Source organism: Phaethon lepturus, unplaced genomic scaffold (assembly GCF_000687285.1).
Source record: "Phaethon lepturus isolate BGI_N335 unplaced genomic scaffold, ASM68728v1 scaffold38951, whole genome shotgun sequence".
In the NCBI taxonomy this organism is placed as follows: domain Eukaryota; kingdom Metazoa; phylum Chordata; class Aves; order Phaethontiformes; family Phaethontidae; genus Phaethon; species Phaethon lepturus.
The window spans coordinates 1-15,805 of record NW_010516254.1 but is presented as its reverse complement, the minus strand read 5'-3'; the positions used below and the strand labels follow the sequence as shown (position 1 = coordinate 15,805).

Genomic DNA, 15,805 nt, shown 5'->3' with positions numbered 1-15,805 from the left:
ATACTGGAGGAATGGAGTCAGCAGCAGCATTGTAGCATCCTCATATAAAAAAAAAAGCCCAGTAGGGTGGCATCTCCTCCCTTGCCAAAGAGAGGGACTGTGACAGGCTCATTTGTTCCAGCTGGAGGCAGCAATGACTCGATATGCTGCTGAAGCTGCAGCTCCGCTGCTTGGAAGATGTCTGCATTGCTGAGAACGAGTCCCATCCTGACAAATATGAAGGTCTTATCACAAGCACACAAGAGCCCTGTCAACTGTCAGCTGATTATCCACATGTGGACCTGAACACTTCTCCTGACCAAAGCAGGTATTCATACTTTAGTGCCGCCCTAGGGTGGCATGGAAAAATGCTTGTACTGATTGCATACTAACCAGACATCTCCATATATACACAAGCAAGGGTGGCACAGTGTGCTCCCAGCAATACTAGTATGTGTAGCCTTTGCTGTAAAGCTGTGGAGGGAGGCTCCCAAGGTCTGGCAGATAGGTAGCATTCTCATCCAGGTGAGAAAGAGGCACTGTGTCCTCCTCACTGATCTGCCGGTCAAACTCTGCCTTCAGATTTGGCCGCTGATTATCAGGAAAGGCCAGAGAGAACAAGGCTTCAGGCTCACACACAAACTTGTACACGTAGCGCTCTCCAGCCACCTGCAGGGAAGATATGAGACGAATGCTGCAGGCACACAGGCAGCTCTAGGCAATACTCAGCAGCAGAGAAGCCTTGCAAAATCATCTGGCTGCTCTAGCCCATTTCCCTGAGACATGTCAGAGTTGTAAACTTCTTGTGCTGTCCTCCTGCTTCTCTGCTGCTCTGGTGTCCCCTGGAACAGCTCCTGGGAAATGGGATGCTACCAGCTGACTCTTTGTCCAGGTAGCAACAGCATCAACAATCCCTGACCAGTCTGTACTGTGACATAATTACACTCACAGTTACCCTCTCCAGTGCCCGGTATCTGGAAGAGACCATCCCTACCACATATGACCAGCCCCCAGACAGCCTTTCTCTTATCAACAGCATGTTTGGACTGTCCTTGCACCTGCATAAATTCCAACTCTCCTGACTGCAGACATATAAAGAAAAAGAAAGAAATCATGATTCCCCTTTGGTTTTTTTCCCATATGTTGCCTAGATTCAGCTCCTTTACACCTTCCTCATTTTAACTACTGCAAAGAGAAGTTACAGAGAAAGCAAGCTCAGAATGCCTGGCTAGCTCAAGTACATTCTGCACCTGTAAGACTTCTTGTCTCAAACAAGAGAAGCATCACTAAAGGCATAAAAACTCCATCTGCTTTGCAAACTGACCTTCTGCATGATGCCTTTCTCATAATAGTAGCGAAGGGATCGGCTCAGCTTGTCATAGTTCATAGCTGGACGGTTCTTTTGGATACCCCACAGCCTGGCTACCTGTAGAATAAAGCATCAAAGAGCATGAATGTCTGTGAACCCAATCCAAGGACAAAAGAACATTATCCAGCTGTTTCTCTTTTGAGGAATGGTACCACAACACATACAAACATTTACAGCATTTAAATAATAAGACTCAAATAATAATTATTTAGGAGCTTCTCAACAGGAAGAGTAGAACTCAAAATGAAGCACCCTATATCACAGAGAGACATTCTCCTTGCCACTACAGAGCTCATTTGCTGTCACCACCTCTTGTCACTCTCCAATACTCTGAAAGCTTGAGGACTTCTTCATCCTATGCTACGTTTTATCTTCAAGGATCGCATGTTTACCAAGAGCCCAATTACAAGGGAACATTTCCATTGGAAGACCCATATGCCTTTCTTCCTCCTACTACATGATTTTCAGCTTTGTCCATGAGATTCAGAAATCTGTTGTAAGCATATGTCAGCCCACCAAAACAACTCATCTGCACTGAGAGTGCCCATAAAGGTTGATATGTAACAAGAACAGTGCTAAATCTGTCTCTGATTGGAGGAAGATATGAACAGATATTACAGACACATCTCCCAGATGTTGTCAGATATTATTGGGTTTTTTGGAACGTGCCAGCATTAGAAATTACACCTTAGCTAATGTCATTTTTATATAAAAATATATTTAGACTAGGGCATAGTTTCTTCCAGATTTTTATGAAAACTTTTGCAATCAGTAGGGTTCAGAACTCCAAATTTCAATGTCAGACTCAAGTATGGAGCATGATAAGACGGTACAAGTCACTGCAAGCTTGAGAGTGAAGTGTCTAGGGAAGTGAAGGCAGTGGGTAATTTGACTCACTGCATTGCTGAGACTCTAAATTTACAAGCAGCCTTTCTTAAACCTGACATTTGTGCCACTCAAGTGTTCTTCTAAAAACCTTGACTTGCTGCATGGTCTAGCAAGTACCACTGGCAGGCAGGAGCCTTCACAGAGTAGACGGAGGGCCACTTGGGAATTTGCAAGCTCAGAAACAGTGGCTGCTCCCCCTGAGCCTGTATAGAAGCTAAATTGTTTCACCTCTTCTGGCTCAATGAGCTTGAACTCCATCCCTCTACCAGTCCAGGCAATGAAGTGGGAATTGGTCGGATCATCCAATAAAGCTACAAGAAATTGCCAGAGCTGGAGAGATCCCCGTCTCTGGTATGGAGGTCCTTCCCGGTATCCTCCAGTTTCCTGCTTGATGTCTCCTGCTGAGAGGAACAAATAATGTGTTTCTAAGGGTAACAGTACAAAAACCTTTGCAAAAAAAAGCACATTTTGCAAATATTTACTTGGAATATTTCAGTTCATATAAAACAGAGCAGTCAATTCACCAGCAGCTCTTCCAGGAGGAGCTCTGATGAACATCACAATTAAGCTACTTGTGCTAGAAGGCCTGTTTGCTGCTAAAAAAACTCAAGAAATGGGATACCAAAAAGCCAGATATGAACTACAGCTAACACACCTGCAAGAGCACAGTGTAATGAACTATGTAGACAGTGGTCAAGTGGCTAGCAAAGATGCTGGATAACCCTATCTTACACCCAAACTGGAAGCCATTCTTTCTCTGACCTTCAAATTTTTCTGGAACAACACAGACATCCTCAGTAAAGGTCTTCATCTGCTTGTCATAACTGCAGCCTGAAAGAGAAAGCAATATACGCAGTCATAGACAAAGACAGGGTAGTACAGGAGGACAATGCAATGCAGGGAAAAGAAATCAGAGAGTTTCTTACCTAATGTATCTTCTGTATTTGAATGGCTCGGATAACTCTCAACATTTATGTACATGGAAGGACAGCCAGGAACATCTACAGAACAATTAACAAACTCATTTAATTAAAATGCACAGGAGGCAGAACGATCTTGCTCTCCAGAAGTGGATAGGTAAGTGTAGCTGTCTAACCAGTGTCCTTTTAGAGCCCTTCTGAAGGGTTAGTGGCAGACTGATAACTTTTTATGTCTCAGCCGTCACCTCACTACTTCATCTTCATCATGCTTCCAAATCATGAATTACACTAGTAAATTTTTGTGGTACTATCACATGCTTTCCTTCAGAACAGCCAGGATAGCCAGTCAGTCACCTATACACCACTCAATACAAAATCTTGGACAATAAGCTAAATTTATATGGGGCCTCTCCCTCATCTTAGTTTAAGATCACTATGCACTCTGCTACTGTTTTCACAGGTGAGAAGGCATTACATTTTTCCAGGGGTACTATGATGATGTTAATGGAGAGCAGCAGCATGTGAATGTTTGCTACAGACAGTGTCTCACAAATGTCATTTCAGATGGCTTAAGTCTCCCTGTCTTTTTCACATCATGATAGGGCAATCTCACAGGGAGTTGCGAAAACATAAAGGAAAAATAGCCCGAGTTTGAAAACAAGCAGAAAGTCTTCATGATTTCTGTACAGCATATATTGTTGCTTGGGCACTGCAGTTCATGTCTTCTGTATCTTGTGTTTTCTGAATCCTGCATTTTCTGAATCAAACCTGTTTTCCATCTGCTGCTGAAACAGAAGCTGTGACTGGGAGCTTTGGAAAGATTTACCTTACATTTCCCTGATACTCCTGTGTATAGCCACTGCTTTCAGCAGACATTTTGCTGATGCTAAGGGCAGAAGGGTACTCTGAAGCTGACAGACTGTGTATTACTACAACCGTAAACTACTCGCACAAAAAGCATTCTTCTGGGTTTGCACATTTTCTTCCCCTGTCTGGACAGAAGGACCCAGTGAAAGTGTAATATCAGCATAGCCACAGTGGTGGATTCTGTACCCTCATAGGAGCTTTTTATTTATGTATTTATTTCTGCTAAAGGAAACAATTCAAAATGTCTGTTAAAATAACAGGAAACCAGAAGTAACGTTCCCTCTAGAGGGGTGTGTTGTAATGTCAGGGTAGCAAGTCTTTGAACAGGTCTGCTGAAAAAATTAGATTTATCCCTTGTGGAAAAATAAGAGGATTACCTGATCGATATGGTATCTGGAGAGCTACTTTTGGAATTAGAAACTTTTTTCTCTTGTGATCCTCTGAAATCTCTGCGATCTGCTCTGTGTGCCCTGTTTCTATGGGAAGTAGCAGGTGGAAGTTGACACGACAAGAGACACAGAGCAGCGCACTTGCATTTAGCCAAGTCAATCCAGACCCTGCTCTGCGCTTATGCCTGTCCTTGGAATTGGCCAGTTGATTGTTAGCCACACAAGTCTCTTTAGACTGTTTCAGTTTTAGACTTTTAGATCCGTTTGTCAGAACAAAGCTGGTTTGTCTTGCGTGGTAAGCTCCGAAATGGGACATCATCCCTCTCTCTGACGTGCTGCAGCAAGTTTCCAGTGGGTTTCAGCTGCTGGCGAGAGACCTCAGCAGTGAAAGCTGACACCAACCAGCTGGGCTGGGAGAGCTGCATCTTTGCCTCCACTTTGTGAATTAAATTCTTCTGCCTCCAGTCAGGGAAAAGGCACAGGGCCGGACAGTGTTGTGAGCTGCAGCTCAGGGTTGTGTGGTGCTTTCCTCTGCCAGTGCTTGAAGGTCCCCTCCTGCTGTAGGGATCTGAGACAGTTTTTCTGTACAAGCTCCAAGATACTTGATTCCTTCCTTTCTGCTGCCATTTACAGAACATTTTCAGTATAATTTCTTCAAAGCTGACCTCACTTCTCTTCCTTTCTACAAGCTATCAGCTCACACATCCCCCTGAAAACAAAAACTCCCTGTGAAACTGGGAACACCCTTTTCTCTATTTCTGATTGTGAGAGTGGGCTAATTCATAATTATGAATTCTGTGAGTCTCTTATTCCCTTGGAAAAAATGCATGCCTTTAATCTAGTTTGAGTGGGTTTAACGTCACCTTCTAGCTCCTGTACCTAGTTAAAGCTTTCCACTGTCTACCAGAAAGTCCTTCTCAGAACATGGTACAGAAAGTGAATGTCCCAGCCTTTTCTTGGATGCAGTAAACAGAGAGAACTGTTTGTGTTTCGTGCTATGCAGCCAGTTTCCCAGACCACACGCACTCCTGAGCATGAAGTAGTACAGTTTCAAAGCCCAAAGACCACCAGTGATGGATGTTCACCCAGGACGTTGCTCACCCCTACTGATGCCTGGTTTATGCCCTCAGAAAGAGCTAGTTTTGCCTACCTGAGTCATACACATAGTCCACCTGCTCCTGCTTGATCACAACAGCTGCTGGGTACTGATGGCTGCTGCCCACCTGGCTTCCTTGCTCATAGCGTGGGTCGTGGTACTCCTGTTTGAAGCCCTGATGAGGGTACCGGAGGCAGAACTTGGACGTCTGGCACTGGTAGGCAATGGGGTCTTCCTGGGCCATGCCCTGGGAAGAGGAGAAGGAACAGCACATCTCCACAGGTGGCTGGTATGCAGAGCTAGAAGAGGGGAGAGGACATTTGATGACTGCTTTCTTGGCCCTCTGATCTCGGCCCTGGTGCAGGGCTGGCTGAGGGACAGAAACTTCCTTGGCCTCAGCTTGTTACTAGGGCTATAGGAGCTGCACACATAGCTGGGGCAAGGAAGGCACCCCAATGAAAGGTGTTTCCAGGGGCAGCTACACAGCCCATCATTCACAGAATCTGACGAGCGCAAGGTTATAGACTTCTTCAAGCCCTAGGCAGCAGTGGGCGTCCCAGGTACTTTGCATGGTGGGGATCCTGCAATTGCTGGAAGCTGAGCACTTTAATCTGGATGCTTGTAGCCCCTCCTCCCTGAATCACCAAGGAGGGCAATGCTTCTTGCCAGTGTCTGCGTCCTCCTGGCAGTAACTCGCCTGTTTTCCTTGAGGTATCCACAGCTGGAAGTGGGGTGGGATGGCCCCACAGGGGTCAGGAAGCTCCTGTCCTGTCTAGGGAACTGTTGGAGTGGTGACTGTATTGGGGTTCCTGGGTTGGGAGACTTGATTCCAATTTGTCTGGGTTGATCATAGGCACTGGGACAGTCAAACAGATATTGGAGCATTACAGTTCTCTGTAATGTGTGTAATGTGTGGCAGCACCTGGGGGAACATGTCACAGGCAGACACGCTGTCCCTCTATGCAGCCAGAAAACTCCCAGCATAAACTCCTTCCTTTCTGGTTATTGGTTGCCCCCACACATAATAGCAATAACCCTTCAAGCAGAAACCTGGAGAAGGTGTCTGTACTGAAGAAGCTGTACTGTAACTCGGGCAATAGCTGGGACTGTGGGCAATGGTGTCAGGGAGCTTCTTTTGGAAAGCAATGGGGAGAGAGAGGCACATGACAGATGTCAAGACTGCTCTCAGCATCAGGACAGCTGAGGAACAGCACTGGGGAGAAGAAAAAAGAGGTAAGCCCAGACCTACTCTACACAGGTCAGAGCTATCCCGTGCAATAAATGTTAGTCTGAGCTGGCTGCCGTGAGCTGACCCACTGGTTAATTTATATTGCAGCATGTGTGACTGCCCTTACCCAGCAGACCGACCAGATTGTTGTCATAACACTTCATTATTGGATAGTGCAGTAGCACGTCATTTCATAATAGCTCTTGTCCCTCCCCTGTGTTACCTGGTGTAAAGGCACTGCTCGCCATTGCGGTACTGGAATGGCTGCTTATGGTTGCAAGACAGTATGGGGTCCGAGGAGGGACTCTGCGGCTCCTTTTTAATCTTAGCAGGAGGACTGTGAAAAGCTACTGTGGGAGAGAAAGGAAAGATCAAGTTGACACTTTTCTTGTTTATAGAAAGATATTTTTATCAGCTGGTAAAAAGTCAGTTGAGATGCCACCACCTTGTCCTTGTTCCGCTGGCTCTGAGAGAAACGAAATACCAATACGCACAACTGTTCATTTACTGGACTGCCCTGAGCTCTGCCCTTGATTTAGTAAGGTTTGTATGATGCATCAACCATAAAAGAGCAAATCTAAGGTAGCATTAACATGGTCTGTGATAATCCTGAGCACTTTGAAAAGGATTTAGAGTGGGTATTTCCTAAGCTTTTCAGGGCTGGGACAGACATTTTCTGTTATGTCGTAAGGGGTAGCATGCACATACTCTATTTTTCAACACATAAAAGTAAGTTTTGATTTGTATCATACAAAATGCTCTTTCATTGACATACCTGGTAAGCATGTCTTGGACTTAATGAGTAGCATTACCATGTAGCACCGCATTAAGTTATAATGCACTACTATGATGACAGGTTGTAGATTTCCTGATACTGTTTGTCCTATAGGACAATAAATGTAAGGTTTTTGTAGACACAGCTACAAAAGACAAAAGCTTTCTCTGGGAAAATAGCATTGTATGTATTGCATACTGTTACAAGCTGTCACCAGGCTAACTTGCTCACAGACACCTTACACAAGTAGTGTTTTCAGAAGCATCTAACCAATTTAGATAGATAGCTAAAATCCTTTTCCAAAGGAACTGCATCAGTGTTAAAGCACAGTACAAGACAGAAGTACTTGCTTTCGCTATAGTATACCTCAAAGTTCAAAGAGCAGCTTGCACTCCTCTCAGTAGCCTCCCTTTGAAGTATCTAATTTCATTAATTGTATCAGGTTTATACTTCAGTACTTGGGAAAAAGGCCAGGCTCTTCTACTGTGATTCCTGGAAAGGAGACTGCCATGCTGGCACTCAGCAGCTACCCATATAATTTCCAGATGCAGGTTTTCTTTTGTGGAATCTCTTCTATGCTAACGGTCCAACATCCCTGAATGTGGGATAGGGGGAATTTCATAACCACTCTGCTCATCCAAAACACCACTGACAGTCCAGGAAAAAAGTAAAAAGGTTCCTTTTCATTTTCAGTGCACTGGTTGGTGGTCATGGCCTGATGCAGACGAGGAGGCATGTTTCTGGGCTGGTTGGAATTTCACAAATAACAAATATGCGTTGCAGTTTACAGCACCAGGAAGTATGATGTGAGTATTGTTACTCCTTATGCTTAATGAAATCCAGCAGAGAGCAAAACTTCCTTCACTAGTTCCTCAGAAAAGCTTATCCTGGCTGAAGGGCATAGTAAGCATCTTCTACCTTTGCCTCTGGGCTGTGCTGCTGCTGTTAGGAGGTCATTGACACTTAGGAAGGAAAGAAAAGTAACTCCAGAAAGGTACATAGGTCTAGGCATATTTTTCAAACAAGGGAAAGATCTGTCCTCCAGATCAAAACTGTACACTTTTAAATAAGCCTAGCTCCAGTCCCTTTTTGCCAGCTTACTCCCACCTCTTCAAGCTGACACGATACTGCTTACAAAGCTTGGGATGTTCAGAGCTGTGATTACAGTTTTAAGGATGGAAAGTAACATCCTTATTGTTAATACCTCATATTTTTGCTGAGTTTATTTCACAGCTGACCTGAATTGTATGTGCACCAGCCATTCTCAAGCCAGTTCTCCCTCTCATAAAGGGCTAACTGTCCCTTCAGAAAAGCTGCAGCAAGCAGCTATCAAACAGGCTGGAGAAATGGCTGCTGCCATTCATTGCTGTCTCAGCACAGGATATTAAGGCCACATTCTATTGTGAACATCCCTCCCCAAAATTAATTTTCTCAGCAAGAGGGCAAAAAAGACCCCAAGTGTGACTCCTTTTGCCTGCCTTCAGTTTCAGCCTACACTGGAAAAGTCCATCTTTACATCATGCCAGCACCCAAAGGGGTCCAAACTGTTTGACAGAATCAACATAAACAAATACATCAATAAGATACCAGAACCTTGTACTGTTTCTGGCTCCTATTCCTCGAGGACAGCTGCTCCCACAGCCAGTCCTGGCACTGCCATCAATCACAGCAGAGGGGCCTGTTCACAACAGCTCTTGGCACCGTCCAAACTGATGGCAGGTTTGAGTGCGCTGACCCAGTGTGCCTGCCCCACACCGGGGGTGGGTTCAGCATCCCAAGCATGACACTCCTGCATCTGTGCAAACACCCCAGGCCCAGGGAAGGGTCAAAAGAGAAAAGGGACTTTCTATGCTGGGGGCATCTATTCCCCTTCTGTGTGCAGCAGCTCTTTCCAATGTATGGAGTGAACAGATAACATAGAACCCATCTAAAAATGCTGACGTGTTGCCTGAGTCTCAGGGGAAAAAAAAATAAAGTTGGTCTGTCCACTACACTGGACAGTTTCAAGGAGCAAGATGTGCTAGGAGCAGCCAATTTTTTGGGGCCCCTAGTGACTGGAACAGGCTATCACGTTACAAATGGCTCATTCATTCATTCATTCAGAGTGAAACATGGGACCAGCACTCTCCTTAGTTCTAGGTCAAAAAAGGGAAGAAACAAGATATATGACCCAGAGAGCAAGCCTGGCTGTGCTGCAGGGCCAAGTCCAGGGGAAGGAGGTAGGCAACCAGTAAAAGTGCTTCATTTTAGTTTTCATGGGGAAAACTGCCCTGAGCAGAGAGGGGTATCAGAATAGGATGGGCACCAAAGTTGACTGCACCAGCTTTAAATGGACATCTCTACTCTCAGTTAGCTGCCAGACATGTATATGCCCAAGGAACAGTGAGGCATCCCCTGGTAGCCTTGACATGCCTGTCAAAAGTCAGGCTCTGGGTTCCCATGGCAGCTTGCAACACAGAGCCATCCAGAACAGTCTGTATTCCCTTCAGGTATGTAGTCTTAGCCCAGCATCAGCTTCCAAATGAAACAGTGGCATGCTGTGAGGACCAGCTGGAGCAGGCCCCGTTGCATGGCCATTGAGTGGGAGGTTCCTATACATACACTTGTACTGTGCAACGTTCATCTCCTTTGTCAGGTGAAGTGCTTTGGCTAGTTCTCCGAGCAAACTTTTGTGGTACAGTCTGTACACTTCTGTGCAAACACATGCAATCTGTTCAGTGGACAGTTCCGAAGAACAGAGATCAAGCAGGCTAGTGAGCATATCTCTTCAGAGATACCGTGCCCTTATGCTGTGGCAGGCAGCAGGCAGGACATACCACAGAGGTTGTGCTGGCAAGCAGGTGCTCAACCAGAGGCCACACAGGTGAGCAGAGCCACAAAAGGCACACAGCACCCATAATTCCATGTACAGCCCCATTTCTTTTGCTCTGGGAGGAGAAATAGCACAAATCTTACCTTTGATTGTCACAGTAATGCATTTTCTCAGTTGTTCCGGGGTGCCTAATTATTCACACATACACCAGATATACATCTGTTGAAACCACTCTGCATCAAGGACTGTGGTAGTTACCACCACACTAAGATACTTTTGCGTTGTCCAGATGTGGACAGTTAACCTGTTTTTTTTGTCACTGTCACAACAACTTAGGTATAAAATGAGCACTTTATCCTCAGCGTCTGTGTGTTGCATTTACATATTTGTTTGGTTTAAGTGTATCTTGCCCTTCTCCCCTGAGATGTCTGATTGCCCCATGCTACTTACAGTTTTCTGAATGAAAGTCAGGCACAAATTGCTCATCACTGTCTGGAACCTGAGCTGCCAGGGAGTGCAGGGAAAGGCGGGAGTGGGGAGGGTAAGGGGGTGGGGGGCAGAGAGAGAGAGAGGGGAGAATTAGATTTGGCACTTTGTATGGTATAATTTACAGTAAGGCAGAAATAAGTCTATGCAGGAAAGATTTGAGCTTTCTGTTGGAATGCGCTTTAGTGACTAAGGATAGTTTCCCTTTTGGATTAATGAATACAGTTATTCTGCCTACAAATTTACCCTTTAACAACCTGCCAGTTTCTTTCTCCCTTACCTTGGAAATATGGAGAACAGCAAGTTTTTTAGCTCAGGGTTCACAGTTTTCATTAAAAAACTTCACATGCAGAGATTTTTAAGCCTTTAGCATAGGAAAAACAACTATCAATGGATAAATTTGGAAAGGATTTGCCAAAGTGATGAGCAGAACAGGAACTATCTATGCCTTCATAATGCAATCTTTTCAGTAGCTCCAGAAGCAGCAGCTAGCTTGGCAGTAGTGGAAGAGGCTACAATTTGTAAATCATCAGAAAGAGAACATTTCAGAAGAGGGAAAAAAAAAAATATTATCCAGTAGCAGGAGAGGGAAATAGTTAATAGTGCCTTGTATCTATGTATGTGTGATTTCGCTAATGGGAAATGTAAGAGGAAGTGTTGCTGTAGTCATAGAGAACCTGACAGCAAACAGCTGCTCTTTCCCCAAAAATCAGTGCAGTAAAGCTTATTTCTAGGCATCTGCCCCATGGACAGCTTTGTTAGTACAACTCCAAGAATAAAAGCAAGTTCAAAGATATTAAAATATTTCAAAGTCCAATAAAGATATCTGAAAATCTGCAGAGGCCTCATTTACCTTGGAACGGCCTACCTCAGTAGAAAAAGATGTTGCTGAATGTGGTAAGCAGTGAAATAGTTAACAACATTAGCATCTCAGTGTTAAGAAGCTTATGTCTTAATGCCTCCTTTAGACAAACTGATGAGGCTCTTGTGTGTTTGTCCACTGACTTGAAAAGTCAGCAGCACACTTTATAAGTTGATGCCTCTTCATAATGCAGGGGTCATATTTATTCTGATTTACATGAAAGACTAGACTTTGCAAAAGTTGTAAAGCCCACATGAATAGTTTCCCACAGCATCCAAAATGGAGTCTTTCACTATGTACTTCACAGAATGTTTCATCACTTCCTGGAGTAAACACTTACTTTAATTTAAAGCTTAAAATGCCAGAACTCTTCTTCCTGTGATGCCTATGAAAGATGTAACAGTGGCTGGAGGCTGATACCTTGTGAAGACTGGCAGCTGTGCTGACCCTTATGGCATCGTTCGTGCAAATTCCTCATCTGCCTATACATAGGTGCTTGCTGTTTCTGATCTCCACCTTAGATTATTCTGTTCATGGATCACCTAGCACAATGTGGCCTTAGCCCATGTCTAAGTTGCATTGAAGCCATTGTAAAGTATATAATAAGACAATGAAATGGCACAGTGGAAGAAAAAGAATTTTATTGTCCTTCTTCACCTGCAGGTTGACTTAGCAAGGTACACAGGTTTGGCCGTAAGAGATTATTCCAACATACAAAATCAAATGTTGTAATAGTCCATAGTGCTATTATACTAAAATTCCTGTGTTGAAACAGGGTATATGTAATTAATACTTCTCTGATTTCACAGAGGAATCAGCTACACAGTCTCCTTTAGCTCCTGCTTCCCTTATTTGCTGAGAAAAGCTTTAATCAACATTGCCCTCACGCATTCAGAGGGAAAAATTCGTTCAGATTTTCCAACTGTAGATATAATTGTGCATGCTCACCCCCCTCTACAACATGGTTTGGGTCTATATTTCCTTTGCAAGAGCTATGTAAGCAAGACAGAACCGTACTCTTGTACAGCCTGCACACAGCCTAGAACATACGGTTTTGTTGAAGCACATTTCACAATCACATCCTTAAACAATAGGACACCAAAGCAAGTGATCCAATTTGGCTTTCCCCCCTGACAGCAGCATCTGTATTTATTTGCAAATACTTTTTCATTCTTCTCAAGGTAGAGCACACCATCCTCATGTCAGGAACACATTACTAATGGGAATTCAGCCAGTACTTTAACATGCAGCTATTTTTTCTCCATTACTCAGCACCTAACTCGGATATGGCCTCAGTCCACCTCCTGAGCAGTCCTCCATTACCCAGAGACAGCGACTAACGTGGTAGATTCAAGCCTGACAAAGAACTAAGCCTTTGGGTGTGCCCTGGTAGAAACTGTGGGGAGAACCTTAATCATAGCACGTGTCTTGTTAGAATATTTTATTACTTCTAACAATTACTTTTATGTCCCTTTTACTACAGGGAAGGGAGGCTTGCAGCAGACTGTTATTTCACAAAATCTCTCACAAACTATTGCTGAAAGAAATGCTGCTGCTAGTACATAACAGACAAACCTAGAGTTTTTGTGATTGCAGAGTGGAGAAAAGATTGCACTCTCTCAGCTCTAAAGCAAAGGTGATATAGTCAAAGCGAAGGGACGTGAGGAATGGAAGCCCACTAATCTCAGTCACTTGATGCTAAGCTAAACAAGACATGCCAAAAATAAACCTTAGGGAGTAACACTGTGTTAACAACAGGCAGTGGGTTAGAACAGAACTAGCCAAGCTCTTCGCACTGCAATTGCTGTTCCTTAAAATAACCTGTATGACAACAAACTGGAAATATAAATGATAAAAGGTGAGGAACAGAAAATAAAAAAGCTACAAAATTCATTTTATGAATTATCTTTGAAAAGCAACATTGTAGTAGAAGAAATAATGGGGATCACATTGTATGAGATGAATTTGGATTTCACACCCTATTGCCTTGAGGCTACTACTGTCCATCACACTGCTGACAATCTTGCTAGGAGAATTATATACTAAAAGCAATAGACCACAGTAAAGATGTGAAATGAAGGGCATGGCTGGATCGAGAGCATACAGCCGCACTGCTGGACAGTGATGATTGCAGACAGCTACAGACCTGTACTAGAAGGCTTAAAGTGCCAGCTGCCAGAAGAAAATTTAAATTTTTTATATTTATTATCTACTTCATATAGTTGCAATACAGATAGACATTTTCTTGTTCTCCCCAAACCAGCATCTATACCCAAAATAACTGGGATACCTAATCAGACATTTAAAGCCCAACCCCAGGCTTATTTTAGTCACTCAAGACTGCATGCATCAACATGTACCTCACTATCTCCCATACCGCTTTCAAGATCTGGAGCGCCATAACTAAAGCTTTCTGACTAAGGATACACAAAGTGCATCTCTCCTCCTTGCAGACAGCACAGATAACTAACTACCTGTGCAACTTCTCTCCAAGGAAGTTTTTTTGTTTCTCTGAATGCCAAATGACTTTTTATAAATTATTTGGCTTGAAATTAGTTCCATACAGTTATCAACTGGCAGCTTCACATCATCACATTCTAACAGATTCTGGTAAAAATAGTGTAGAGGAAAACTGTAGATTTTTAGTAACAAGGCCCAGGATTTTTCAGCATGTGTTTCTTTTAAGAGTCATCTATATGCAGACATTATTCTTTTAGCCTACAAAGGAGAAATCAGGTGTCAATTGACACTCTAAAAATATTCTAAAAAGCTAACAAAGAGATGCCCCCTATGAATGAAATCACATGACTATATATATTGATACCTATACACACACAAACACATATACATACACATGTATATGTGGTTTAAATTTTTTAACATTTTTCATATGACTGATTGTTTGTTGTGAATTTATATTTCCAGCCTGGTTCCTTCCTAGGTTTGTTTCTCTTTTATTTCAAAAGTAACACCAAGAACTGTAAATAATTAAATAGAATAGCTAAATATCTAAATTAAATGTGGTAGAGGCAGAGAATATATAACATATTAAATATTTTCACTTTCTTTTGTTCTTTTGCATTGTTTAGAAGGTACTGTTAAGTTTTCAGTTGCCTTCATCTTGTGAACAAATGCTAACATAGCCCTGCTCAAAATGCCATGCATATTTTCACAGTATTATTGTTAAATATTTATTAAGTACCTATATCACAGTAAACATTTTTATATTTATCAAGAGTTTATACTTGAGGATATGTTTTCAATTTTCTAGAAAATGGATCATTTGTAGTACTGGAATTAGAGCAAATTCACCATGTTTAAAACTAGTTTCACTTGGAATTAACGGGACTCCCTGGGATTTGAAGTTTTCTCTTCCTTGAAGTCAAAAGGCAAAACAATTTACACATCAGACTGAACGGTGTATAAATTCCAGGAAGGTCTCTTCAAAAAGATTAACTTCTTTTTTTTTCTCTTTTAAGATAAGAGAAGCACTTTTTTCCCCAAATTAAAAGAATAGTATGTTGTTCATATAAGAAAATACCAACATTCTGGCAACCAACAAAGATAAGTGATAAATTAGCATAAAATTGAACCAGTTACAAGTAGCCTGAAACGAAAATTGTAACCAGGAAAGTGGGCCAACCGCCAAGTTCCATTCATAAGCAAATACTCAGCGTAATAGTGTGATTCATGCGACTTCATTTACACAAGACAGAGGTTGGCAAGTCTGAAAAAAATACTTCACGTCTAGAGCTAGGCAAACAAAGCAAAGGAGCAGTACAAACATCAAAAGACAAACAACTGAAAGACGAACAAAACAAAACAGAGCAAGGAGAAGGAGCCTACCTTCTGTCAGCCAAGTCTCCTGGAACTGGCTCAAGTCCTGGAAGAGGTCTGCATGAAAAGTGAGAGGTTTCCTCAGTGGCGCGCTGGGGAGGGACAGCAGGATGCTCCAGCGGCGGCGATGCCGAGCGGAACGAGGAGATGGGGGCGGAGGCGCAGGGGGAGGACCTGTTCCCTGCCCAGAAGTCTTCAGCATCCCCATCCGTCCCTCCACCCCGCAGCCCTCCTTACCTTCCGAATCCTGCGCAGGCGGCAAGCCCGGGTCCCCGGGTCTCTTCCTAGCGCCCGTCA

At 43.3% G+C, this 15,805-nt stretch overlaps 1 protein-coding gene across 1 annotated transcript; it reads right to left on the bottom strand.

Annotated features, from left to right (window-relative positions):
* Positions 1-426: 426 nt before the first annotated feature.
* ETV4 (ets variant 4) lies at positions 427-15,716 on the bottom strand. The gene is made up of 10 exons (XM_010296004.1): positions 15,518-15,716; positions 10,774-10,827; positions 6,960-7,086; positions 6,206-6,364; positions 5,563-5,807; positions 3,163-3,237; positions 2,999-3,067; positions 2,465-2,634; positions 1,304-1,405; positions 427-648 (listed from the first exon to the last, which is right to left on the bottom strand). The coding sequence occupies exons 1-10, from the start codon at positions 15,714-15,716 to the stop codon at positions 427-429; spliced, it is 1,422 nt and encodes a 473-aa protein (XP_010294306.1).
* Positions 15,717-15,805: the final 89 nt, after the last annotated feature.

Coding starts and splice junctions, on each gene's coding strand:
- ETV4 (XM_010296004.1), bottom strand. CDS start 15,716: ATGGGGATGCTGAAGACTTCTGGGCAGGGAACAGGTCCTCCCCCTGCG. Junction 6,365..6,959: donor GAGCAGTGCCTTTACACCAG/GTAACACAGGGG, acceptor TGACTGTCCCAG/TGCCTATGATCAACCCAGAC. Junction 3,238..5,562: donor GGACTATGTGTATGACTCAG/GTAGGCAAAACT, acceptor ATTGTTCTGTAG/ATGTTCCTGGCTGTCCTTCC.